Source organism: Lagopus muta, chromosome 4 (assembly GCF_023343835.1).
Source record: "Lagopus muta isolate bLagMut1 chromosome 4, bLagMut1 primary, whole genome shotgun sequence".
NCBI classification, from domain to species: domain Eukaryota; kingdom Metazoa; phylum Chordata; class Aves; order Galliformes; family Phasianidae; genus Lagopus; species Lagopus muta.
Window position 1 is genome coordinate 25,311,208 of NC_064436.1, and position 27,820 is coordinate 25,339,027.

General features: G+C 46.2%; 1 protein-coding gene across 3 annotated transcripts; it reads right to left on the bottom strand.

Annotated features, from left to right (window-relative positions):
* Positions 1-873: 873 nt before the first annotated feature.
* USO1 (USO1 vesicle transport factor) lies at positions 874-27,731 on the bottom strand. 3 transcript variants are annotated; one of them, XM_048941292.1, is made up of 25 exons: positions 27,562-27,731; positions 27,395-27,481; positions 27,085-27,149; positions 22,108-22,187; positions 18,335-18,435; positions 12,880-12,982; positions 12,673-12,728; positions 12,338-12,458; positions 11,213-11,391; positions 10,634-10,774; positions 10,410-10,498; positions 10,005-10,159; positions 9,536-9,741; positions 9,218-9,238; positions 7,061-7,171; positions 6,725-6,843; positions 6,067-6,248; positions 5,677-5,798; positions 4,947-5,085; positions 4,497-4,660; positions 4,114-4,200; positions 3,502-3,588; positions 2,724-2,822; positions 2,335-2,550; positions 874-1,971 (listed from the first exon to the last, which is right to left on the bottom strand). In XM_048941292.1, exons 1-25 carry the CDS (start codon positions 27,625-27,627, stop codon positions 1,894-1,896), a joined length of 2,874 nt encoding a protein of 957 aa, XP_048797249.1. In that variant the 5' UTR covers positions 27,628-27,731; the 3' UTR covers positions 874-1,893. The 3 variants fall into 3 exon arrangements, with proteins under 3 accessions (XP_048797249.1, XP_048797248.1, XP_048797250.1); XM_048941291.1 differs by having other exon boundaries at positions 877-1,971; positions 9,536-9,747; XM_048941293.1 differs by lacking the exon at positions 9,218-9,238 and having other exon boundaries at positions 881-1,971; positions 9,536-9,747.
* Between the last annotated feature and the right edge of the window lie 89 nt (positions 27,732-27,820).

The following is a 27,820-nucleotide window of genomic DNA, read 5'->3' on the forward strand; positions in this document are numbered from 1 at the left end:
CTTTGACGCAGTCCTGCATGACACTGTGTTCCCGGAGCCACCAGTAGTGCCTCTATTGGAGCAACAGCAGAGATCTCCGTCCCATAGGATTTGAAGCTCTCCCTGTCCCGGCCAGAAGCATAGCTCATCCACATCAGAGCCCTGTAAGATGTGAGTGGAGCTGCACCCAGTGCTGTGCTCAGGGACTGCCTCACTGCAGTCTGTGCTGCAAACAGAGCAGACACTTCTGAGCTCCTCCATATGCACTGGAACCCAGAGATGCCCAAGGTCAGCTGTGCATGCAGGAACATTTCCTTATCCTGCCTTGGTCTCAGTTAACAAATCTAGGGTTTAAGTTTGGGATTTTGAGTTGCTTTTGCAGCCAGGCTCTGTTTAAATCCAAAAGTCGACATCGAGCAAGCTCTGGAGTGCTGACATTCATGGAATATTTGGAGCTTCATCTCAGGAGTTCTCAGCCCCAACCGGGGACTCCTCCAGCTGCAGGCATTACGCTGTGTGCGGGAACACCGAGACCTCTGGTGGCCACGCTGGGTAAATGTTCACCTTAGTGCTATGTACCAGCAGGACTTCGGGGAGCAGCAGCCCCATTCAGAACTCCCAACAGTGGGGATATTGGCCCATCCCCAAGCACACTGCTGGGCCGTAGCTCCTTCAGCATCACTGCTCCCAGAACACTGTCCCACACTGAGCTGCAGCATTGCAGCACCTCCACTACGGTCCTTCTGCAGCTGTGACGTCTCATGTCACACAAACAGGATGTATTCATAGCAAGTCACACATCTGTCTGTCTCTGTTCTACATCAAATCATCCTATGCTTAAGGAACTGCTGAGTTTCCCAAACAGGCGCATGTTTGGCAGCTGCTGAAGTCCACATGGCTGAAAAAAGCCAAAGCTGAGCCATTGCCACTGGGTGCTCATTTGCTGAGAGATATCTCCAGTTCAGTGTATTTTATTACTTTCATGTTAATGCCTGACTGCATCTTAGACTATTTTTATATACATATTACAATATATTTTATTAAAACAGGACAAGAGCATTCAGTGAGCTCCAAGTGGCCATACTGATTGTTGTTACCAAAAATGAAACTGATACATTTAGTCTATTCAGTATTTTCTTTTTAAATTTCATCTTTTATTCACTCTTGAAGAGTCCGTGAGTTATAGCAATCACAGCATTTCTCATCTCCTTCCTGAAGCAGCCTACTGATGGTTATGCAGATATGGCAGCATATCAGGTCATTAGACAAGTATATTGCTCTTGGTTTTTCTAGAGATTCTCCTTACCAATGCTACTACCTTTCTGGTGTGGATTTCCTCTCCCATACAGGTACCAAACACAGCCATGCCATGTGCCAAGGCACCACACTGTGAGCATTCATTTGGAGCCACAACCCCGGATCTGTAGGCCCAATCCTGGGGACAGCTGTGGGCAGTGTATATTGCAGCTGCCTGATCCTTCCACCTCTTCGAAGGAAGCCATGAACTACTCTGGAACTCCATGCTAAGGGCAGAGGTAATGACTCCAGGGGACAGCAGTTAAACCAAACACTTCTGTATTTAATTAACAGTTCCAGAAGCTCAGAACGCAGACAAACGTACAGAGCTCTGCCCATGACAACTCACTGTGCAGCACCATCGCCATCCCATGCCTCAAGTGCTGCCCACAGCAACTCCTAAACAGGAACAACATGGGGTGCTCATGTAGAACTGAACAGCAGTGTCTATTTGCTTCACTCCGCAGAGGTTCCCAACACCTCGGTAACATCGCTCAGCCCAGCAGTTGCCACTTTCCCTCTGCTCCCTGCATGTAGATTTTTTGCTCTGTACATCAATAACAGATTTCCCCCCACTAATAAAGCCATCCTATGTCCATGGTGACACACACCAGAACGTCAGTCCTGCTCCTCTTCATCCCCATCCTCATCTTCATCCGCTTGATCTCCAGATTCAATGTCATCTTCATCCTCCACCTGAAATTAAGGTGATCTGTGGTGAGCAGTGACATCCCCCCTTCTACCCTTCACATGTAACAATGAGCGCCACGAGCACCTCAGCTTTCCATGCAGTTCTGTGCAGTGCTTTGCAATGCCACCAATGGAAGTGTTCAGTGTTTGCTGGGGTGGCTTTCCTCTGTCTGTCCTACATCTGGAAAAATTCCTCAGCTACAGTGACAGCTCTGCAATTGCCACAGATATTCCCCAGACTGACATATCATTCATACAGCTGGAGACAAAGCAGATCAACTGCTACCTCCCAAAAAGCAAAACGCACCAAAAAGGACTGATAAAAAATTAGGCTGCCTGAGACCTTACTCAACTCTTTGGTTTGCTCACCGGCATCCCGAGGTCCTTCAGCTTGCTCCTGAGGGCAGACAGCTTCTGGTCCTGGTCAGCGAGCAGCACCAGCAGGTCATCCTGCTCCTTCTTGGCCTCAGCCACCTCCTGCTGCAGTTTGCTCTTCTCATCCTGAAGGATGGCCACTGTGCTGCTAGAGGAGTCCAACTGCTGCTGCAGTGACACTTTTTCCTCTGAAAGGGCTTTGACTTCACTCTGGCAATAGGAGAACCCCCATGTTGAAATTTTCCAGAGAGGAGAGGAGTACACCTCCCATGCATAGCCCTAAGCTTACACAATGGTGGTAGTACAACCCACCAGCCCCCCCTTCTGCATGGCCATGGCTGTGGGCTGAGGCCCAAGGATGGCTCTGTGCTCACATGACTGACCTGCAGCTCCCCCAGCTCCTGCAGCAGCCGGCCCTCCTTCTCTGAGCTCCTTGATGCCACTGCACCACTGGCACCCAATGCAGGATCTACAGCTGTGTTCTGCAGAAAGGAAGATGGGATCAGAAGAACCCTCACATTGTGCTTGAGCACAACCACCACACAATGCTGTCCTTCCAGTTGTGCACATGCCCATGGACCTGCAGCTGATCTGCTGAGAACCACAGCAGCAGTGTGTTCATGCAGTGTGCTAATGAGTGTTCAGCTTGAACAATGACCTTCTAATGCCATGAGCTGGTGCTAAGAACACAGCCACTTTGTTCTAAGTTACTCTCAAAGGCTTTAGTGGGAAATCTTTTCAATAAAGGAACAACTAAAGAAGTTCTGAAGCAGTTGCAGGTTAGTACAGACAGATTTAGCTGCTGTTGGCCAAACTGTCGTGTGTCCATTTCCAAACTCATATCCTCAGATATTTGATAGAATAACCATACGAAAATGTAATGGGAGAATTTTGGTGTTTTGGTCATGGTATAAGCTCAAAGCACAGAACAATAGATACCTGTGTTAAAACCACTATGAGCAATGTCCTCAAAGAGCACTGACTGAAGTCAGATCTCCTCCTGCCTTAGAAAGGATTTCTCTAGATCACCCCTTGTTTCATTTAACGCTGCTGAAATGCCTTGCTGATGTGTGTTGTCTCAAGTCTGATGTAGGAAGAGAGCTACCAAGAGCTCAGCAAGAAGGTTTTGTCCCCAAAGGAAAGATAAGGTGTCACCAGTACCATGGCTTGTAGCTTCTGATTCTCAGCCTGAAGCTTCGAGATCTCTGCTGCCTGCAATTGGATCTGAGTCCTAAGCAGCTCCAATTCCTTTGGGAAACAAAAAGAAATGCATGTTTCATTTGAGACAGTAGTTCTTCACACCAGGGTCCTGTTAATTTAAATCTACCAGGCCATTTGCTCCCCAGCCTCAGTTTCCCAATCACAATGTCCAGTCTGCTTTTGAAACACTGCCAGGTATTTGCTGAGGAGCAGCCACCTGAAATCATGGAGCCCACAGGCATGCAGGCACTTATTCTGTACTGTGAATCTCTCACTTGGAAACTTTCCTATAAATACTTGACAATATTTTGCAATAGAAAATGAAAGATTCCCCTGAGTCCTGCGTGGAAGCTGAATTCCTGTTGTTGGCATGAAGCCGCTTGGCAAAGGCAGCTGATTTGTTTTTAGGTACACCATCTCAACGCTCTGAGATTGGCATCACCACCAAAACCAGGGCCATCAGTGAGACCACGGTGCTCAGCACTCCACCCTCAGCTCTGTAGCCAGACACAACTTCTGTCCAATCCTGAACTACTGCTGCTCATATAGCTCTGTTGAAAGCATATTGCTCACCTTTTGCAGTTCAGCACTGTGTTCCATGCCTCCAGAGCTGCTCGGCTGTGAGGATTGTTCTGTCCCTGTTTCCAACTGCAAGGACTTCTGTAATAGCAACAGGAATATTAAACATTAAGTATACAGAGTAAACACAGCTCTGTGGTCTGAACACAAAGTGAGATCGTACAGCACCACAGCTCACAGCTACACAGACTACTCCCAGGAACAGTGTGAAGCAAAAAAGAAGCCTCTGCTTAAGCCATCCCTCACCATATTTGTTATCATCAGCTATGGCTGCATGATGCCATTACAGGGATGACCTTCACCGTATAAGGCAAAAAAAAAAAAAAAAAAAAGAGATGGAAAAAACATCAACATCTGGACAGCTTTTTGGCTCTCACCAGGTTCTCAATCACAGCATCCTTCTCCTTGAGCTGCCCCTGCAGCTGCTCATGCCTGTTCCTCCAGTCCTCCAGCTCCTCTCGCAGTTTGCTCACTTCTTCCACCTGAATGCCATTCACCTGCAGTGTGTCACCATGGGAATTGTGGTGTTGCGTGTCTTTTCCTAGCAGACAGTTTATAACAAAGGTCAGTGACACCATTTAAACCGTTTATCCCAAAAATGAATGGACTCATTTCCCTCTTCTTTCCCCTTCACAGAGCCACACAAGCCATTCTCACTGTAGAACCCAGCTAAAGGGAATTGTTCAGTGCTTCCAGAAGCCCTGTATAGAGCTCTCACTTGTCACTGTTAACCCTTGATGGATGTATTTCTTCCATAGCTTGCCACAACCTACACAAGATCTCCAGTACCATTGAGGCCACTGTTCATTATTCCTCCTGAAGCATACCTAGCTGCACTTTAAGGAGGTTGTATTGATCCTTATGCTGCTGGATCTGCGACACTTGCTGCGTGACTGTCACCTGAAGCTGCTCGTTTTGAGATTTTAATGTGCTAACTTGTTGTTTTAACTCCTCAAGCTCTTGATCCTGGAAAAGAAAAAGAGAGCACTTGCAGTAATACTGGAATATAGAACTGTAGGAAGCAAAAGAAGAGCAAACCCTTTCCCAGAATGCAACACACTGTTCAGTGAGGCTGTCAGTGCTGCCTGTGACGAAAAGGAGGACTCCATACCAATATAGACAAGATTCTTGGGTCAAAGGGCTGGGGGGAGACGCAGCAGTTTGGTACAGAGCCCAGCTTCTTCCAGACCTTTGGAAGAGAGTTCCAGCATCCCCACACCAGGAACAGGGAGAGAAGGAGATAGGAAATCTTGCCCTTGGGTTTTTCTTTGCACCCACAGCAGCCTACACACGTTTGGCTCACAAAGCCTCGGAAGCAGCAGAGGTATCTGCAGTTAGAACATGCTCAATAAACCTCCCTGGAGGTCTGAAGGTGTTATTTAACCCCAACCGCACTGGTTTGCAGCCATGTCAGGCCCCTGAGCTATGGGGTGCTATTGCATTCACCATTAGAGAAGTCACTCAGCTCTACTTCTCCACTATTTCCTCTTTCAGGCACATCTCAGCCATCACCTTTCAAAAGGTGAGAGCAGAGAGCATGGTGCCACTGCTCCTCACCTGTTCTCTGATGACCTTTTTGTAGTGAGTCACTATGTTGTCATGTTGCTCCAGGGTCTTCTTGACCTCCTCCTCTTTTTTATCTTCTTCACTGGACTTGTAGATAGCTTTACTTATGACACCTGCCAACAACAGCTGCTGTCAGCCACAGCCTGCTTCATTCATCTGTTCTGTCCTCATAGCAGTTCCATCCTCCCCCCAGTGTAACTCAGTGCAGGAAACGATAAACACAGTATGTACTTTGGAGAAAATACAGTGGTCGCACACAGTCTTAAAAAACAGAAGAGAAGGTACTGCATTTTAACTCCATCACACCGCTGTTAATGGGACATTCAGCAGTTCAGCCATCAGCTCATAACAAGGAATATAAAAATAAGCAATGTCTCTCACCCTCCAGTTCCTTCACCAGCTTAGTGAATTCATGATCAAACATCATGTGCTCAGGGCTGGAAAAGCCAGGCTGTGGCTTCTGTGCAGCTCTGGAATACAGCTCGTGCTTGCTGATGAAGCCAAGCTTCTCAACAAAGTTCTCCCGCCCAATCCTCTTCTCAATGAGCTGCTTCAGCTTCTCTCTGAAAGGAGGAGACACATCACAATGGTGAGGCATTGGCACAGGCTGCACAGGGAGGTGGTGCAGTCACTGTCCCTGGAGGTGTTCAAGAACCATGGAGATGTGTACTGAGGGACATGGTTAGTAGGCAAGGTGGGGATGGGTTGGCGATTGGACTTGGTGATCTTAGAGGTCTTTTCAAACCTTTTTATGGAGTCTATGATTCTATTCTATAATGCCATGCTTGAGAGAAACAATAGAACAGTTGCTTCCCCAGTTCAACTGTGATTATCCACAGTAGCATTCAACAGCCGACATCGCTCAGTGTGCCATTTGCTCACAGCTATGAGGCAGAGCAGTGATCTCTCCCCACTTGTGCCCACTAATTTGCACTCTGGAAGGAATGCACATGGCAAACAGTCACTCAAACATTCCCAACCCTTAAAGCCCCATCTGCCCCTCACTGACAGCTCGCTCTTATTCTCACATCACACTCACTTCCTGTAGTTTTCCAGAGAGTTGTCGTTGTAGTAGATGGAGATGCCAAGCAACAGTGCGCAGAGGCCCTGAACCAGCTGTTCCTCCTCTCCCAGGTTCTCAGCAATCTGTCCTGTCAGCTGCAGCTCTCGTTAAGGACACTGGAGATATTCCATAAGCACAGTGCATACACAGTCCTTTGTTCCGAAGTTTTCTTTTATTTCCTGCCCCAGTGTGTTTGCTTTTACATCGACAAGTATCCCTGCAAACTGACTGACTTAAACATTTGATTTTAACAGGAATAATTCAAGAGACTTCCAGGCAAGTGATGTTAACCTGCAAACAGGTCAAGGATACAAAGGGCACATTGGCTGGGTTGTGCAGGAAGTGTGTGACAGCAATGGAGCAGTTGCTTAGCCACGTGCAGAGCAGCATCAGCAGTCCAACTCGGGTCTGCACTTTGCTGCCCTGAAAGAAACAAAATCCCCATCACTCTCTTCCCACAATGAAAGGCTCTCATAGCCCAGAGTTGCACCAATTCACAACTCACCTTTTCACTCGTGTAAAAAAACACAAGTCACACCTTTGACAATCCCCATTTGTTAGTTCTGCTGAGCACAGCTCTACGACACAAGTAGGAACCCATTCATTTTAGCTGTTCTCAGTGCAAACCAACAAGCAACACAGATGTCAAATGTGACTCAATGCAAATTAGCATCAATAGAAAACCATAACCAATTAGTTCTGTATTTATATTAATATCAGAGTAACATGAGGGAACACACACACAGCTCTGTAAGAAAGGAACAAGGTGCAAAACCTCAGCTGAGGATTCCCTTTAAGAAGCACACTGTTAGAACACCTCCATGTGCTGCTGCCTAAGAACTGTCATGCATTCCTAATGCTCTGTACTAGGTAAACAAACACTGAAATACCTTTCTACTCAGACAAAATAACGTTTACATTACACCAGAAAAGGGAGTGCTAATTGCAGTGTTGAGTGCCAACTATTGAAACTTGCAGCATGTCATGAGCACTTGGAAAAACAATATTATAATCCACCACTGAATTACACTCAGACTGTCGCACTAACCCTAACACTGTGTATGAGGACAGGAGAGCATTTGGAGCTGTCTTCATCATTTTCCCACTGACTTCCAGAGGTACAGGTGAGCCACATCAGAACAGCACAGAATGCAGCCACTGACACTGCAGCATTGCACAGCACCCGCCTGCTTGGTTGGTGTGCACAATAAGCACTGCACACTGAGTTAGCAATTATTGCTCAGGGTTTGTCCACAGCTTTCCTGCAATCCATTTTCCTCATCCACTTGACTACTGCATTCTAAATATTTATAAACAGCAAAAAGATCCCCTTTCAGTCTTCTCCAGGCTGAACAGCCACAGGTCTCTCAGCCTTTCCTCATAACAGAGATGCTCCAGGCCCCTAACCATCTTTGTGGCCCTCTGCTCAAGCAGTTCTTTCTTTCTAGAACTAGGGAACCCATAACTGGACACAATCTTCCAGCTGTAGCCTCACAGAGCAGTGCAGAGGGGGAAGATCACCTCCCTCAACCCACTGGCAACTCTTTGCAATGTGTCCCAGGGTCCCAGGGTCTCATTGGCTTTCTTGGCCGCAAGGGCACACTGCTGGCTCATGGTAAACTGCTGGTCAGCTGTCAGTCAACCAAGATACTAGTGGCATTGTTGGCCACAAGGGCATACTGTTGGCTCATGGTCACCCTGTTGGCCATCAGGACCCCAAGGTCCTTCTCCACAGAGCTCCTTTTCATCATCTCAGCCCCCAGCCTGTACTGATACATACTGATTAGACGCATAACAGCCCCATGGCACAGCCAACTGTGTAACTCAGCATGGTACAGAAACCCCTGTGAAGAACATGCCCTGATGCTCTCAATCTGCAAGTGCCACCAACTAACAGAGATGCAGATAGCTCTTTTTTCCTGATTAAGTTTCTTTACATCTCAGACTGGCCCTAAACCACTGGTAACCCCTCTCCCCAGAGCTCCTGCCCTACAGACAACACTACAGCATATATGTATGTACAACATAGGAATTGGATTCAGTGCAGGTTCAGCACAAGTTTGCTTCAGAAGCCCAGAGATTAGCAGCACATTTCCAATTTGGATGGCACTAACTGTTGGCTGCAGGCAGCCTGAGCACACAGCATTTCTGACTGTAATTTGTGTAATAGCTGCAATTTGTCTTACATGTCCATCTATGAGGTGGATAGGTGGTGAATGAGTACGCCCCATGGAAAGAAAGCACCCGTGTATCCCAAGATCCTTATCCCAGAGTGTTGTGGAGCACCCCCAGAAGACACAGAAAGAAGTGGTTATGGCTGTGCCAGGAAAAACCAAATCCAACTGCAACACAGAGCTGTGAGTGGGAACACATGGAGGAGCAGTTAGGGAAACCTCCCAGCAAACCCAAGGCAAAAGAAAAGGCCACTTTGGGCAAGGAAGTGCCGCAGTTGTGCCAACAGATACATACCCGTCTGTCGATCTTATCGCCCTGCAAGTTACACATGTGTTACTCAGGAACTAGGAGCAGAACACATTGCAGAAACATTCCCCAAAGTCTGAATCCCCTGCACCACCAATCAGGCTCTGCTGACGGAAAAGCAGAATATGCCTCTTCTCCCCACCCACAACAGTAGGGGGCTTTAAGCAAGTCCTAAAATCAGAAGGAGAGAGCCCTCCCTCTCATCAGGCTGACACTAATCCTTCCTGCAATGCACCTGCTCAGGAAGAATGCTTTTCCCGAACACGTGGATTTTCAGCCCAAGGCCAGGCTGGAGAGTTGCTGTACCTGTGAGAGTATGTTGGTGCACTGTTGCAGCAGTGACACGGGTGGGTTGCCAATGCTCGTCGCCAGCTGCACCCGCAGGAGCTGCTCCTTCAGAGCGGCATTCTCCTGTAGTGCGTGGGCCAGGGCCACAGCAGCACACCAGTTGGAGAGCGAGTCCGTGGAGAAGAGGCCCCCGCAGAGCAGTTGCCCGGCTGACACAGAGCTCCCTGTGGCTGCCAGAGAGGCCAGAGGCACACAGCAGATTAGGACAAGACAGACAATCAGCTAAATATGTACGAAGTAAGCCTATGGTTTACTTTTAATTTACTGAAGACCATCTATTTCAAGTTTTAGAGAAATCATAACCAAATCATTGCACTTGGATCTGACACTCAATTGCAAGGAAATAATTCTGCACAACATAACAGCTGATGCAGTAAGAAATTCTTCTAGATCAGAGCTCTCACTGCAGAGGTGATTGTCTGCATACCGTCAATGGTCGATGGCAGAAGTGTTGAGACAATTTCCCCTTGTCCTTTGTGGTTTTTGTACAAAAAGCACTGGAAGCAATAGAGCACGGCACAGCGGAGCACAAAGGGCTGCCTCTCGTTCACCATAGACATCAGCAGCACCACGATGGCAGGCCTGTTGGTAAGGGAAAAGAAAACCATCAGGATAGAACTGTGTGTGGAAACAATGGCTGGTAAAAAACAAGTATCTTAGAATTATAGAACAGCTCAAGTTGGAAGTTGGAAGTGACCTTAAAGTCACTCCAGTTCTAGCCCCCAAACGACCTGGCTATTGTCTTGTCTTGGATGTACAAGTCCTTTACAGGACACTGCCTCTGCCTGTCAACACATCATTACCCAACAGTTATACACTTCTATTCCCCTACCTTGGTGGATTTGAAGGTGCATTCACAGAAGCAAAGTAATCCTGGTTCATCTGGCACCCTCGGATGACCTCTGACACAGTGTTAATGGTCTGCAAAGAGGACAGAGAAAAAAATGCAACAAGTCAATAGCTACACATTTTGTAGTTCAGTAAGAGCAATGATCTACAAACCACACAATTATTCAGTCTGACATTTTGATATGGGAAAAATTTGCTCCCTGCTACCTCTGTCAGGATATCAGCAGGAACTCCAGTTGCCATCAGGATGGTACAGAGTTGTTGTAGCAACCCACAGTGAAACATGGCCTTCTGGCAGCTGGTGGTAGCACCTGGGGGGTTCGTGGGGGACACAAGCACTCGGACAAGCTGGGGGGAAAAAGAAAGGTGCATATGTGAGGAGAACCCAAGAGCTTCCAAAACACAGAACTAAATTCACCCATCTGATTCTGAGTTTGGTGTAGCTCTCCAAAATTCTGAAGTATGTGACCCCAGTGCAGATGCTGCAACTCAGTAATAAGAAATAAGGCTGTAACTCTTTTAATACTTAGCTCATCATAATTGCATACAAACTCATAAAGGCAGATTCTGTATAAAACATCCCTGGTGATATACTTAATTCCAATCACTGTTATATTGTAAGTTACAGGTAATGAAGTTGTTTGACATGCCACCCATTGCAAGGTCACAATTTGGAAACAGCTCCTGCAGCAGGAGGGGTATCTCACTGATACAGGTACACTGTCATTGAAATGCTGAGAAGACACCTACTGATATTGCTAACAAAAGTGAGGTGCCATGTTTTACCTGCAGCATGAGATGGAGATTTGTTACTTTCTGTGCAGACCAGCCGCAGTTGTCATCCCCAACTTCAAACCATGGCTTCATGCGCTGAATGTAGGAACCTTCTTTAAAAAAATTCTGATTGGAATTGTTATTCTTCAGCAAGTTTTGTAGGAGGAGGAGACAGTCTTCAACCACTATTCCTGGTGAGACAACAAAGGAAAAAATGAATCCGAAATGAAGCAGAGCAATGACTACTCTACTTCTCTACTTGTTTCTCTACTTGTTGGTATGTTTCAGAAGGAACAGAGCCCACACTTCTGAACTTTTCATTCTCAGGAGCATCATATTTTGATTAAGAACTGAATCTCATGCATGAACAAATAAAGATCACTAACTGAAATACATCAACGTTGATCTGGCATATTTCACATGAAACCATAACTACGGCTCTTCTGCAAGTCTGAAGCAAAAAATTGTTTTTCCAAAGAGCATACATTGTCAGAGACAAGCCTCAGATAATTCTGTCTGGAAGACAACACTAATAGAGGCAGTCCACTGTTAGGATGCCTTCCAGTCTGGACTTTATGGAAAGGACAAAGGTTTGGCCTTCGCACGTATTAGAGCACATGGCAGTATCAGACCTAAGAGAGGGTGACAAAGAGCAGCTGCCACATTCCCCCATCCCACTGCTGTCGCAGAGCACAGCTGGGAATCTGCTCTCAGCAAGGCACAGGCAGGAGGAACATATGTGGGAGGGGGAAAGCAGCAAGCTCTCAGCACACAGGAGTTGACATACCAAGTTTCTTTCAATTAGCTGCCCAGAAATAGCAACTTTGATTTGTTCAATCCTTCCTTGCCAACATAGCTGTGATACTTCAGACAAGAGAGAAGAGGTATACTAACTTCTCCTGCAGAGTATCAATGAGCAGACATATAGCTTTGTAATGAAACAGATCCTGCAGCAAACTACAATTTGTGGCAAACTCACACATTAAGAAAAACAAAGCAGTACCCATGTGCTGCATCTCTGCTGCTCATTCTTCTAATCCTTTTTTTCTCTCCCCCTACACCAACATGTAATAGATTTGGCTGTGAACTCAGGCACAGAAACACAGGCCTGTGGAAAAGCTTCAGATATTTCTATACCTCCATCACTGTTTCCTTCTTCCGTTACAATATCCAGGAGTCTCTCAAAGGCATTTTCAAAGGCAACAATCTTCTGTATGGCCGCATTGCTTTTTGTCAGCTGCTGTAACAACAAGACTCCCTTGGCGGGCAGAGGGGAGAAGTGATTACACTGAAGTTTTACCAAGTTTACTATAGAACATCACTTTTTATAAGTCACAGCTCTCAGAAGAATGCGAAACAAGCAGCCTAAGCCTTGGCCAGAATCACAAGAGACAACTGCATCCCACCCACCATGGCCATCCAATTGACAGTCTCTGATGATAAAGGCTAAATGACTGCTGCTCTGTACTTACATCATTACGTATAACCTCCCTGGAGTCTGCTAGTAAATCCATCAGTCTGGACACACCTGCAAGAAACACATTAGAAATGAGTGCAGAAGACGCAGATTTTTCTTGCTAAAGGTCTTTAGCACCCCATGCTCCTGATTCCTCCAACCCTTTACCACATTTGCTGAGTTTTCAGCTTAAAGCTCAGCAATAGAACACTGCAGCACTCACCCATGGGACTGACGAGGATGATCTGCTGTACCTGAGGCCCTTGCTGCTTTAGGAGAGATGTGAGGAGCTTCACTCCAGGCCAACGGACATGGAAATCAAATTCCTTTGCAGATTGAGAAGAGTACATTATGTCAAAGCTGGGTCTAATCAAAACGAGAAAGCTCAAGAACTAAGGAGTGCTCTAACCACCACCACAACGCTGGCCTCCCCAGGTCAACTCACACCACCACAGCCAGTGACCAGCCCTACACTCCAATGGGTCACCCCACTGAGCCTGTTGTGCTTCTCTGCTAGTGTTACAACTTCAACTTATGGTCAGGCACTGGATCACTAATTGAGACAAGCCTTATTTTGTCAGCACAACACTGCTAATAAAGAGGATGCTCAACAACGACAGCTACAGAGAAAAACAATTGTTTACTGAAACCTAATGCCAATTTCCAGATCTCCACCATCATACTATGTATTTTTACCATGCCATAGCTGTATGTGTCATTGTAAACCACGCTAATCGAAACAGGCACAGCTCTATCTATAACCTTTATCTATGTGGTTTTATTTCTTTTTTTTTTAAACAGCAGTCCTGGTCAACCAGAGAGGTTCCAGACAACTAGAGACTTGCTCATGTGATGCCCATCTATAAGAAGGGTTGGAAGGAGGATCTGGGAAACTACAGGCCTGTTCACCTGACCTCAGTACTGGGAAAGGTCACAGAACAGATTGTCTTGAGTGCAATCATGCAGCATATGCAGGACAGCGAGGGGGTCATAAAGGGCAAGTCCTGCTTGACCAGCCCCATCTCTCTCCATGAACAGGTGACTCGCTTGGTGGATGAGGGAAAGGCTGTTGACGTAGTCTACCTAGACTTCAGCAAAGCCTTTGACACTGACTCCCACAGCATTCTTCTGGAGAAACTGGCAGCCTACGGCTTGGACAGGTACACTCTTGCTGGATACAAAACTGGCTGGAAGGCTAGGCCCAGAGAGTGGTGGTGAAATACATTTAAATCCAGCTGGCACTAGTGGTGTTCTCTGGGAATCAGTATTGAGCCTCGTACTTTATTAATGATCTGGACTGGGGGATCGAGTGCGCCCTCATGAATTTGCAGATACCAAACTAGGATTGTTCAGTCTGTAGAAGACGGAGCTCAGGGGAGACGTTATTGCTCTCTACAGCTCCCCAGAAGGAGGCTGTAGCAAGGTGGAGGTCAGCCTCTTCTCTCAAACAACAGCAATCAGGCAAGAGGTAATGACTTTAAGTTATACCGGGGGGGCTAAGTTGGTAAATTGTAAAAAGTTTTTTTCTCAGAAAGTGGTGAAACATTGAAATGGGCTTCCCAGGGAGGTGACGGAGTCACAATCCCTGGATGTAACAGAAATGCTAAGTCACAGACTAAAGCAGTGATTGAGCACCTGGTGGGAAGGCAGGGCCAAACCAGGGAAACTCAGGTGCATGCAATCCACCAGAGTGACCGGGAGGGGTGAAGCCAGGATCCACCCCTTCCCAGACCTCATTTAAGGGCTGGCAGTAACAGCAGTGGTATCTCTTTGGTAGCTCCTGTGTTTCTGAGGCCTTCTAAAGGTAAGCAGCTTCTTTCATTTATTTCTCTGACCGTGTTTGGATTTGCTTAAATGCAGCAGCCTTGTTGCAGCCTAGGGTCTTGCTTCTCTGCTGTCATTGCTGTGCTTTCCATTGTATTACACTGGAGGTGTTCAAGAATCTTGTAGATGTGGCAACAAGAGACGTGACCAGTGGTCATGGTGGGGATGAGCAGGAGTTGGACTTAGTGATCTTAGAAGTCTTTTCCAACGTAAGTGATTCTAATAATGTCAACAGTGTTCCTGGTGTAGATTAAGGCCTCAGTCCAAGTGATAACAGAAATGAATCTACTGTATCAATTTTTCTATAGTGACTGCATTGCATGCCTCAGGAATATGTTTATAACTCCAGCTTTTATACTCAAAGTAGTTTTATAGTACTGAAAACCACAAAGAGAAGTTCCAAAAAACTAACTCTGTTAATTTGCTATTCACAGCACCCAAAAACACGCTCCTGATTTGTATTTGCATTCATTGAGACTGAAGTTCAGCCTTCAGGGATCAAGGCTCAGATATGCTGAGAATACTTAATGCCACTGAGTTAACACAGTTCCATGTAGCAACAGCAGGGCACCTTTTGTTCACGTTTTTGCTGTCAACTGAGCTCATTTTCTTCCTCATGGCATTGTCATAAAAATTTTTCTCAAAGGGGAAAAAAGATAATTGCCCAGGAGCTGGCAGGGCTTGTAAAGAGGGCTTTAAACAAGATATGAATGAGGTAGGGAATAAAACCAGGCCTGCTAGAGATGAGCCTAGGGGAGCGGTAAGAAGACAGGACATGAGGCAAGGAGCTCAGCTGAAGTGCATCTACATCAATGCAAGCAGCGTGGGCAACAAACAGGAGGAGCTGGAAGCCATTGTATGGCAGGCAAACTATGACTTAGCTGCCATTACAGAAACATGGTGGGATCACTCCCATGACTAGAGTGTTGCAATAGATGGCTACAAGCTCTTCAGAAAGGATAGGCACAGAAGGAGGGGTGGTGGTGTGGCATTTCATGTTAGTGTTTTGATGTTACTGGCTTTTGGCTGGGGATGATACGGTTGAATCTCTGTGGGCAAGGATGAGGGGAAGGGCCAACAAGGCAGTCGTCGTGGTGGGGGTTTGTTATAGACTGCCTAACCAGGATGAGGAAACAGATAAGGTGTTCTACAAGCAGCTGGTGGAAGTTGTGTGGCTGCCAGCACTTGTTTTCAAGGTGGATTTTAACTTCCTGATATATACTGGGAATACAATACAACATAGAAGAAGCAGACTAGGAAGTTTCTAGAGTGTATGGAAGATAACTTCTTTCTGTAGCCTAGGAGGGGAGGTGCCCTGCTAGACATGATGTTCACAAACAGAAGATCTGGTGAGAGATGCGGAGGCTGGGAGCTGTCTTGGACAGAGTGACCATGAAATGGTAGAGTTCTTGATTCTTAGTAGAGTGGGGAGAGGGGACAGCAAAACTGTTACCTTGGACTTTTGGAGGGCAGATGTTGAATTGCTCAGGAGACTAGTAGGAAGTGTCCCTTGGGATTCAGTCTTGGAGGATAAAGGGGTCCAGGAAGGCTGGCTGCCCCTTGTGAAGGAAGTCTTAAAGTCACAGGAACAGGCTATCCCCTGAGCCTCAAGATGAGCTGGCAGGGAAGAAGATCAGCATGGATGAACAGGGAGCTTCTTCTGAGGCTCCAGAGAAAAGAATCTACCTCCTGTGGAAGAAGGGATGGGCAACTCAGAGTACAAAGAAGCTGTTAGGATGTGCAGGGAGAAAACTAGAAAGGCAAAAGCCCAGCCTAAACTCAGTTTGGCCAATGGGATATAAAGGAACAAGAAACTCTTCTATAGCTATATTAACAGTAAGAGGAGGACTGAGGAGAATTCACATTCTTTACTAGATGTGGCTGGAAACAGGACCACTAAGGATAAGGAAGAGGCTGAAGTTCTCAATGCCTTTTGTACATCTTTAAAAGTCAAGCCAGTTATCCTCAGGGTACTCTGCTCTCTGACTTAGATGTCTTGGATGGGGAGCAGAATAAACCACCCATGATTTAGGATGAAACAGTTAAAGACCTTCTACTCCCACTGGACTGCCACAGGTCCATAGGGCCAGATGAGATTCACCCAAGACTGCTGAGAGAGCTGGTGGAGCTGACAGCTTTTCATCATCTATCAGTGTTCTTAGTCAACTGGCAAGGTTCCAGAAGACTGGAGACTTGCCAGTGTAACTCCCATCTACAAGAAAGGTCTCCTTCTATGATCTAGTGACCTGCCTGGTGGATGAGGGAAAGGCTGTTGATGTGTTCTACCTTGACTTCAGCCAAAACTTCTGACACAGTCTCCCATAGTATTCTCCTGCAGAACCTAGCAGCCCATGGCTTGGACAGGCACACTGTTTGCTGGGTAAAGAACTGGCTGGAGGGCTGGGCCCAGAGAGTGATGCTGAATGGAGTTGAATCCAGCCAGACACCAGTCTGAAGTGGTGTTCCCCAGAGGTCGGTGCTGGAGCCTGTCCTCTTCAATATCTTTATTGATGACCTGGATGAGGGCATTGAGTATGCTCTCAGTAAGTTTGCAGATGACACCAAGTTGGCTGGAAGTGTTGATCTGCCTGGGGGTAGGAAGGCCCTACAGAGAGATATGGGCAGGCTGGATTGCTGGGCTGAAGCCAATGGGATGAGGTTCAGCAAGACCAAGTGCTGGGTCCTGCACTTTGACCACAGAGACCCTAGACAGTGTTACAGGCTTGGGTCAGAGTAGCTGGAAGACTGTGTGGAGGAAGCAGACCTGGGGTATTGATTGATGCTCGGCTGAACATAAGCCAGCAGTGCCCAGGTGGCTAAGAAGGTCAATGGTGTCCTGGTTTGTGTCAGAAATAGTGTTGCCAGTAGGAGCAGGGCATTGATCGTCCCACTGTATTCAGCACTGGGGAGGCCACATCTCTGTTTAGTTTTGGGCCTCTCACTGCAAGAAACACATCCTGTGGATTTTGCCCTGGAGTGTGTCTAGAGAAGGGAAATCAAGCTGGTGAGGAGTCTGGAGCACAGGCCTTATGAGGAGTGGCTAAGAGAGCTGGGATTGTTCAGTCTAGAGAAGGGGAGGCTCACAGGAGACCTTACTGCTCTCTATAACTACCTGAAGGGAGGCTGTGGTTAGCTGGGGGTTGGCCTCTGCTCTTGTGTAACCAATGATAGGAGTAGAGGGAATGGCTTCAAGTTGCACTGGGAAGATTCAGGTTGGACACCAGAAAATACTACTTTTCCAAAAGAACGGGCTGCCCAGGGAGGTGGCGAAGTCATCAACTCTGGAGGCGTTCAAGGAACATGTAGACTTTGTGTTGAGGGACATGGTTTAGTGAGAATTATTGGTGATAGGTGGAGGGTTGGGCTGGATGATCGTCTAGGTCTTCTCCAATCTTTGTTATACTATGATAAACTTAGTTTAGAACTTTTTTAAACAATTAGGAGTAATGAAGCAGACCTTGAGCATGAATTCAGTGGGACACAAGTTGGAACTGCATCCCAGCACTCATAGCCATCAACTCGTGGTTATTTACTGATCAGCTCAAATAATATCCTGGCACAAGCAACAGCAGCAGGTGGTTGTGGATCAACAGTTTTTATTACTTCTCATCAAATAATTAAAATTCTTTCCATGTTATCAGTCTCAAAAAAAAAAAAAAATCATTCCAGATTTAATTTGGGTCACAGATCTTGCTCATCTCCATCCCTTCATTTGTTGTAAGGTCAGACAGCGCTGTACACTTAACACAAAGGCTTCATCAAAAGGGCAAAGCCATGTTCATGAAGATGACAGAACACACCCCTCTGTGCAATACCACATCCCTCAGCATCCCAAAAGCAGTGTTGTCACTCACCTCTACGAGTGTCAGCAGCAGCGTGACATTCTCCGGCTGCTTAATGAAGATCTCTGTGAACTGACTCCCCAAGTCATCACCTTGTTTTGGCGAGTTCTCCTCTGCAATCACCAACAGTGCATTACAACACACAATTAGAGGAACTTCAACTAGCTGTGGATTTTGCCCTGGCTAAAAAATAGGGCCATGAACCACAAACAAGCCTTTGAGTCACTGCTCTAATTTTAATGGTGGTGCATTTAAGTAACTTTCCAAGCAGACAGAGCAACAACTGTGCACAAAAAGAGATAGGGCCTGTCCTGCTCTCAACAAGTTTTGAGAGCTATTTTGTTTTTAAGCAGGGAAGAAAGCAGTCTACCAAAAAGTAACTTATTTCAGTAGGAAGATGGGGGGGGGAAAATCCCATTTCCACTTATCCAAATTCACAGTTCTCAGCCCCACAGTCCCCTGATAGAGATAAAACCAAACAGTTCTGAGTGCCCTGAGAATTTGGACACACACAATTCTAAGAGCAGATAGGGAAAATGAAGTGCCAGTGGTTCCACAAGGCTCCACTAATCTGGGAGAAGATTCCTCATAGGGATCTTTCAGCATTGAGTGGGAAAGGCAAAGCATATGTCATATGGAGAGGATTCTAGACAGTGCGGGGAATGTCATCTATCCAAAAACGTTATTATGGTGCTGCTGGTGAGCAACATTCAGCAGTTTCCACTGACAAATTTGGGAACTGCAGTTCAAATTCAAAGATAATTTTAGATTCTCTGGGCTGCATTTAAAAAATGGGTGGCCAGCAGGGAGAGGGAGGTAACTGTCCTCCTCTGCTTAGCTCTTATGAGGCCCCATCTGGAGTACTGCGACCAGGTCTGGGGCACCCAGCACAGGAAGGATGTGGAGCTCTTGCAGTGGGTCCAGAGGAGGGCCACTAAGATGATCAGAGGGCTGGAGCACCTCTCTTATGAAGAAATGTTGAAGGAACTGGGTTTTTTCAACTTGGAGAAGTTAAAGAGAGACCACACTGTGGCCTTCCAGTACTTGAAGGGAGCGCACGAACAAGAGGGGGAATGGCTGTTACAAGGGTGGATAGTGATAGGACAAGGGGGAATGTTTTGAACTGAGACAGGAGGTTTAGGTTAGATATTAGGAGGAAGTCTTTCACTCGGAGGGTGGTGATACACTGGAAGAGACTGTCCAAGGATGTTGTGGATGCCCCATCCCTGAAGGCATTCAAGGCCAGGTTGGATGTGGCTCTGAACAGCCTGAAACAGTGGTTGGTGACCCTGCACATAGCAGGGGGGTTGAAACTGGATGATCCTTTTCAACCCGGGCATTCTCTGATTCTGTTTTCATTTTAGGAGGAAAATCTATCTAATGCAACTCCAATAGTTTCTTGGACTTCAGCTTTCTAGTGAAGACAATTGAACAACCCAGCAGTAGTCACACCAAAAAGGGATGGGTATTCAGCTCTATGGGACACGAGGAGCCACCTCTAAGAAATAAACACTGTGTTGAGCAAGGGCTCCTTGCTTGTTGCACTCTCAGAATAGAAATCTCAGGGGCTAAACACATATGAAATAACTGCTAGGGAGCAACACAGGGACACATCCACATACAATCCCAACTCAGGCTAAGCAAAGGCACAGCTACTCAACTCTTGTATGTTTTACCCCAAAAACATACTGCTTTGCATCCTGTGCTATAGCACTACCCTGTGCCTGTGAATGGAACCATGGCACAGCACAGCTGGAAGCAGCGAGCACAGATATGCAGTAAAGCCACTGCATTTCTGACCAAATCTAAAGGGCTGATTGAGGTAACTGATGGCAAAGGGAGGATTTCTTTCCTCCCTCATTTCAGCTGTAGAATGCATAGCTGCAAATAAACTGTTGGCAGCTGAGTGGCTATATGTAGGGTCAAAGATTGTAGCTGACCTTGGAACTCTGCAGCTCGTTAGGGGTACAGCAAAGCAGAAACCAGAAAACTGACAGTATTTTTCTACTGGTGCCTAGAAAATAATTTTAATCCAGCCGACCCCATTTCCTTCGGGTTGAAACAGTGATTCATGATACTGACACTAACACCTACTCCTGTGGACTCCAGGACAGGTAAGAGATTCTTATTTAGTCTATCATTAGGCTGGAGCTGACCATTTTTCTGATGTAGTTTAGCTGTATTCTTACCAGGAAGCAGATACAGGCAAGTTGCTTACAGCAGGGAGAGAGAAGCATCAACACTGCTGCACATTTTGGAGTGGACGAATGATGGGTTACTAACAGAAAGTAACAAAAAGGAGGACAGACTGCATGCAGAAATACCTCTAGCCCAGATATGTAGCACCCAGCAAAACCCAGGTGCATCTAACAAAGTGTTAGAGGCCAGCTTATGACAGAGGTGAGCACAATTTTACCATGCATCACTTAAAAGGGACACTGAGAAGGATCTGTGCTAAACTTTGGGGCTTTCTGGAAAAAGAAACTGCATGTCTGTGCACTCTTGTGACATCCTCAATGATAATTTGTTGTTGTTCCAATCTCAAGAAGTCTGCTGGCATTTGACATGTCCCAGTCACGTGAGTAACTGAACAGGGAACTTGCTCTAAGGCAAGCTTGTGTTGCAGAGCAAAATGCAAAAAGCACCAAACCTCAAAGCAGGTCCTTGCAGTGTCCTTTCTAACAGCAGAGAGCATTATGGTGTGAGCAGCACTACAGCTACAAAACAAGCACTATGCTTATAGAAGTAAGGGTTCCTTTACCTTCAGAATCATCTGTCAGTGCAGATAAAGGAAAAAGAGAGAGAGGTTCACAAGTTGAGCAGCGTTCTAACAGCACAACACTGATGTTTGGAATAGTCTCTCCCTCCTACATCAGAAATGAATGATCCAGGAATGCTCCCAGCAGGGGTTGGAGAGAACCATCCCAAACTCCTTCCAATACTGATGTTTCCACCCACAAAACCCAAACTTGATAGTTTTTCTCTCTTACTGAGACTGCTGTAATGTTCTCCTAAGGAGCCCAGCAGCAAGGCACTACCAGGAGCAGGAAAAGAAGGGTGAGAAAGCAAAGAAAACTGACAACTGGAGAGAGAGTTCGCAATATGTTGCATGAAATATCTACTCATCTACTTCCATCAGAATATTTATCACTTGGTAAAAGATCCTTTGAAGACATAACTTAGAGTGAATGCAGCAGACAGGTGACCAGAACCCAAATGCAGGGCTACCTGCGTTGTGCCCGTTCACAGGAGCACGTGTTCTACCTCATTTGACAGAAAATGAAAAAATGCAATTCCTGCAGCTGTCAGGGACTAAGGAGGTTGTGGCAAATGCAGATGTTACAAACCATCTGGCTTTTCCTCATTCTGGGCACTCATAGCTCCAGTATATGTATTTAATTTTATGATGATTTTTTTTCCTACCACTATCACCTTTTGCAGTGATGATTCTGTAGAACGAGGAATTACTTTCCACAGCTACCAGCCTCACAGCTTTGTCAGCTGATCAAGAAAGGCCTCTGAAAAGAACTCTGGATAGACAGTACTGCAGCCTTGGCCAACTCTGCAGGCCCATTTCAAACTGGCTGGTGTTCACACAACCTTAATTTTAAAATTAATCAGCAGGAAATCCAATGTTACTTTTAATGCAAGCCCTGCTCAAAGATGTTTTGCATTGCCTTAACAGCTACACAGTAAGTATGAGTGTTACTAACTGTACAGTATTATCGTTTGTGATTAAACACAGCACTCTCAGAGTGACTACAGCTGTTACTGCCACAGCTTACCTTGTTCCTCCTCTTCTAGATCATTCGATATGACATTGTAGAGCGTGTCCAAGGCATAGCCAATTATTTCAGAATCTGAACTGGGAAGAAAAGAACCACTTTTCTTTAATGACTTACTCATTTCCGACTTCTCTTACTGTTTTTCTCTACAACATCGTTTTTCTGCTCAGGCAGTCTCCCTCACAGCATCACTGCAAGTGAGAGGAGCTGATGATGACAGCTATTTTATAATACTGCATTTTTACCAACCATGAGCTGCACAGCCCCTGCGTGGAGTCAAACCCCTTTTGCCAGTTCCACTCCCTGGGGCAGCCCTATCCAGAAAAGCCAGTGATGCAGGACAATCACAGAAGATGTCACTAGGAGCACATACTCCATCCTGAGCCTCCCTTCCAACTCACTCCTCTGCACAGCAGGAGAGACCTCCAGTATGAATTCATGGAATCACAGAATGGAAGCAAGGAATAGCTTGGTTTGGAAGGGACCTCAAAGATCATTCAGTTCCAAGCACCTCCCAAACAGGCTGGTCCAGGGTCACCAACTCAGCTCACACCCAGTCATTACAGGTCTGCAAGCTCTTAATATGCTCAGGAAGCTGCTGGCTGCCCATCCAACTTCTCCAGCATCAGCTCACTTTCTGACACCATGTTTTTCTTACTAAGTCCTTCTTTAACAGAGTTCTTTTTCTTCTGCATCCAAACAATCTGTAAATCCAGTGCTAAAACAAACACGATACCAGAATTGAGGGGCAGGAGAGCGTGTAACCATTTTTTGCCATTTGCTTTGTTGCTTATACAGTCAAACAGCATTGAAGCATAGCTGGTCCAAACAAACAGAAGCACTGCCACACACAGGAAGGCACTTGATAGTAAATCAGTACAAACAAGAGCTATTTCCATATCTTACACAAGAATCAGGAGAGTACTGTCACAAAATGACCTCATTCAAACGTTCACATATTGATTTCACTAATTTGCAAAACATACAACAGTAGACTTTGCACCACGGAGCTATCTGCGCTTTAAGAAGCTGCGATGCCAGCTTGCAGCAAACCCTACAACCTGTCCAACCAGCAGCCTTAAAAGCCAGTCCTAATTGAGGTCAGCTATCTTTGCTAGGCATCTAATTAAGAATGACATTTACAGCACACCTAAGGTGACCCATCAGCTGTGAGAAGACAAAATGGAGCAATCCATGACTACGCTTCTTGCATCACTACAGCAAGGGCTTTAGCGGGCTCTCAAAGAGACAAATCACCTCCCTTTACATGACACTCACACTAAACCAAAAGCTAGGAACCATCAGCTCTCAGCCCTGTTTGTCCCATGACATTAGGTTGTGACTGAAACCTTTCCCTGCTGCTGTCTTCAGGTGATGCATGCAATTCTGGCTTGTCATCAGTGTCATGCAACTCACACTACCAGTATTTAAGCTGGGCTGCAGTGGAAACAAGGAGAGAAACAGCAGCAGCATCTCCTCTACCAAGATGTGAGTCAGGGCATATATATATAGGAAGGTCTGGTCTGTGTAAGCAGCCTCAATCAGCAGGTACGCTTCCAGTGCCTGGCTGTTTGTTTCTTCTTTTACATTTTACCTTTTGCCATTTCAGTTGAACACAGTACTACGAAGCCCATGGTTTCTTTTTCATGTGACTGAAACAATTCCACATTACAAAAAAACATGGAAATGACTTCCTGGAGATTCATGGGGCAGTAAAAAGCAGTCTCAGCCTTGCTTTTGCTTTTGTTTTTGCTCACAGGAGAGAGAACTCAGCAACTACAAAAGAATAATGAAATATCATATAGATATGGAAGAAGCTGGCCTCATTTTTCTTGTTGGAAGAACAAAACTAGGATATCTTTCCATCATATCTTTGCTATTCACTGCCTTGCTTCCGTCTGCTGTTCGTTACATATCACTATTCCCTTGATTGTTCTGCTCAGACTGAAACTGCAGTTTTTGCACTGCAGTGAAAATCTTCAGTCAATAAACTGACCTTCACTGTCTCAAGCATCCACAGAAGACACAGGCTTTCTGCAAAGCACCAATCCAGAATGAGCCACTGGTAAACTTTCCCTCTGTTCTTGGGGCTCCTCCATAGCACTTGACTACAATGTCAGCTCAGTACCCCTTGAATTTGCAAACAAAAGCAAAGAACCATATGGCAGTGCAGGTGTCCACGTGCTGTGCCACCAATGGAGAGTACCTCCAAAAGCTTTTACTTCCTCTTCTAAAACAATGGTATTTCGTTTCATGAATTTCCACCCTGTCTTGAAGAGTAGGAGGAAGGAGAGTGTTTCTATCGTGTCATCGATGACAGTGTGCCTGGAAAGGACTAATAACAAACACATTCCTTCTTACAGCAGCTTCAATAAAATGTATAACAACTCTGAATATTAGGAATTTAAAGCACATAAATAATTGAGGTTTGTACCCTATGCAGATAGGGACTGCTTTCTGGTCCATATTAGTTTCAACCTGTTAGAATTGTCATGGTGAATTTTAAAAAATAAGATTTTGTATTAAAGAACAAAAAGAGTAAAATGCCAAGTTAATTTTGTGCTCTGCTGCCCTCTTTAACACCAGCAGTTAAGTGGAGCTTTTCTGCTCAACTGTCAGTGCCAGTTCTTTCCTAACAGTCCCTGGTGGGAAGTGGCAATGCCCAGACAGGCAGCCTGGAGAAGGTTCTCCAGCCAACCATAGCTCCTAACTCACACTGCAAAAAGAACACTCATTTGTGTAGGAGCCTGGAACATTTAAAGCTGCCTTAAGCATTATCAGGTTCCCACATGGCCAACGCACAAAGCTGAAGAACCAGCCCAAGAAGTCTGTTTCCTACAGAATGAGTTTAAAAATCAGATCTCAGCCCAAACAGGAGACAGAGCTTAAGGCAATCTACAAGGGAAATGTGTAACAAGTAGAACAAGACATCCATTAAAAAAGGAAAGTGGTGCAATATCTACTCCAAGATAAAGGCTGTGAAACAGTGGAAGCTGCCAACAGCTGCAAATGAAAGAGAAAACTACAGAGAACTGACTTAGTCCCCACTTCATGTTTCAAGGGAAGGAGCAACTCAGTAAGCACAAACAAGAGGTGCACTGAAGATTAAAAATGGCTCCTTTTCCACTCCAGATCCACATAAATAGCAGCGAGCTACTGTGCTGCCACAGTTGACTGAGGTGGTCTGTAATACAAACGACTCTGTGATTAGATGGCACTTTCAATCAGCTCATTTGCATTAGCAAATAATTAGTAGCAAAGTTGTTTCTATTTTTTACATTGCTATGATATATGCCAGCAAAATAAATGCTGCTGGCAATAGAGCAGTTGTGCATCTTCAACCATTCCACTCATTCTTCGTAAACATCCAATAGGAAACCACAGGCACACCTGTCACTGTTCTCACATTGCAGCACTCTTCAGATCAGCTCTACACTGCACACATCCCAGGGCCCTGCTTGCATTCCTACTACACGTTCAATCAAAGTTCTGTGGAAACCAGCATTTTTTTTTCCCATCTAAAAACCCCAAAAATGAACATATTCACTGCTTTTTAAACTGCTGTCTGAGTCACACAATGCATCCCAGCAGAAATCTAACAAGCACTGTTCCTGGAGGAGCGACTGGAGCCCAACAAAGTCCAGACAATCTCCACATCTGTACCCAGCAGGGTTCTGTCCAACACCTTCACAGCAAGGAGCTCAGCAGCGTTCTGACTCCCTCTCGCAGCTCAGATCCAGCCTGACGAGCAGCTCAGGGGATGAAGGCAGCTCCTTGGCCTAATTTTCTGAAGGGCTTCTCCTCCGTGGGATTGCTGCTCTCGTGATCTCTGCTGGTACTGCCCTGATCCTATGAGCTGTAGAGCTAAAGCTGAAGGCATGAGCTGCAGACAGCCAAGGGATCAGCAATAGCATGGCACCATTCTTACACCAGCCCATAGCTTCTTTCCAGCTGGTGAAACCAGCCAGGTGAGCCTGGCTGCCAGCAGCCCTCAGAGAGCACTGGAGGGTTTCTACTTCTGAACACTTAAGCAGAGCAGGATGCCCCTGTGATGTAGGTCCTTGAAGATTTCTTTCAGATACCAAATCACTGCTTTCCTAATTTGTCTGTTGTACCACTCCTGCTTTTCATGCATATGCACGCAAGTATCCCATATACGCCTTTATGACATTTTAAAAACAAATAAATGAAAAAAAGAAAAGCTTAATGCTCAAGTTCAGACTGACAATGTCACAGTACAGCCAGCTGAACACCCTAAGTATTCAACAGTTGAGGCCCCAACCAGAATACCACAGAGAGCTCTGAAGTTATGCCATGTGGGTGATGTCACATACAACAGCAGTGCAAACAACTGAGAGATGGACAGTAAAAGAAATTAAGTTCTGTATAGCATATTCTCTTCCACAAAGCTACATTCTAGACTACCTCTGATATTTACACTAAAAAATATATATTAGTAGCAGTTCCTTCTATGTGAAAGGGGCACAGATTTCTTATTTGAACCCTTCCAGATAACATTCCTTCTAACAGAATCATTCTAGCAATTCATTTAATAACATGTATCTGAGGAAAAGTAAAAACACATCTGCTGACATTGTTATTCACTCTTAAATTCTACCATCTATCCAAGAACAGGATGGTTTGGGCTGATTCAAATCATTTAATTAATACTGTAACTTTAGTTTTACCCTTCACTTATCACTTTTATAGAGAAAGATAACCACGTACGAAACACAGAGATGCAGTTTGTTGTTGTTTGATCCAGAACTGCTCCTCCCATCCCTAACAATCATACCCCTTTCATTCCGACCATCTCCAAGTACACTCTCATCACACTGTTCAGGACAGGCAGTCACCACAAAGTCCCCAAAAGCCCAGTTCCCTTCCAGCTGTGTAAACATGCAGAGAGAGAACTGAATTTATCTATATTAGTGGAAGGAAGGCACCCAATGGGAGCCTTGTCCGCAGCAGACTTACCGGTCTGTCTGCAGGACGTGTACCAGGTGCTCCATGGCTTGGATGCCCACCTCCAGCCGGTATTTCTGTGAGGAGAAAACATGGAGTTGACAACAAGCAGCTCCAAGCCCAAACAATGCTACCAGCAGCACATCCAACCATCCCTGTAAACAGCGCAGGTTTCCCTTAGGAAGCTCCTCCCAGGAGTCTGCCAAGAGCCCCAGGAATCCCCAGGGACCTCTCAAAGAGCTCCTCCGAAAAAAAAAACAGAAACCCTCTCAGGAACGCCCACAAGGAACTCCAGGAAAGCCTTAAGATCCCCGGTGCTCACCTTTGACAGCGCCTTCAAAGCACGTACGGCGTCCCGGCGGTCATCTAGGAGCGTGGAGGAGGCCACCCGGTCGCAAAGCTTCTGGATCTAGAAAGCACCGGGCGTAGGTCACAGCGCGGCCCCGCCAGGCCCGGTCCCCGTTCCCGCCCGCTTCCCTTGTCCCTCACCGTATCGGCGCCAGAGGGCTGCGGCCCGGCGCTGGGCCCCCCCATGACGCCCCGCAGGAAGTTCATGGCAGTTCCGCTGCGCGCCCACCGGCTCCGCACACCGCCGGCCCCGTTCTACCGCTCCCGGCCCCGCCGTCACCCCCGTGCCGGAAGCGGCCACTGCGCATGCGTCGCGACGTGGCGCCGACGTGGCCTCCGGCGGGGCCGTCATCACGATGGCGGCGGGACTTAGCGTGAGCCACGCCTCTCCCCCCTCGGG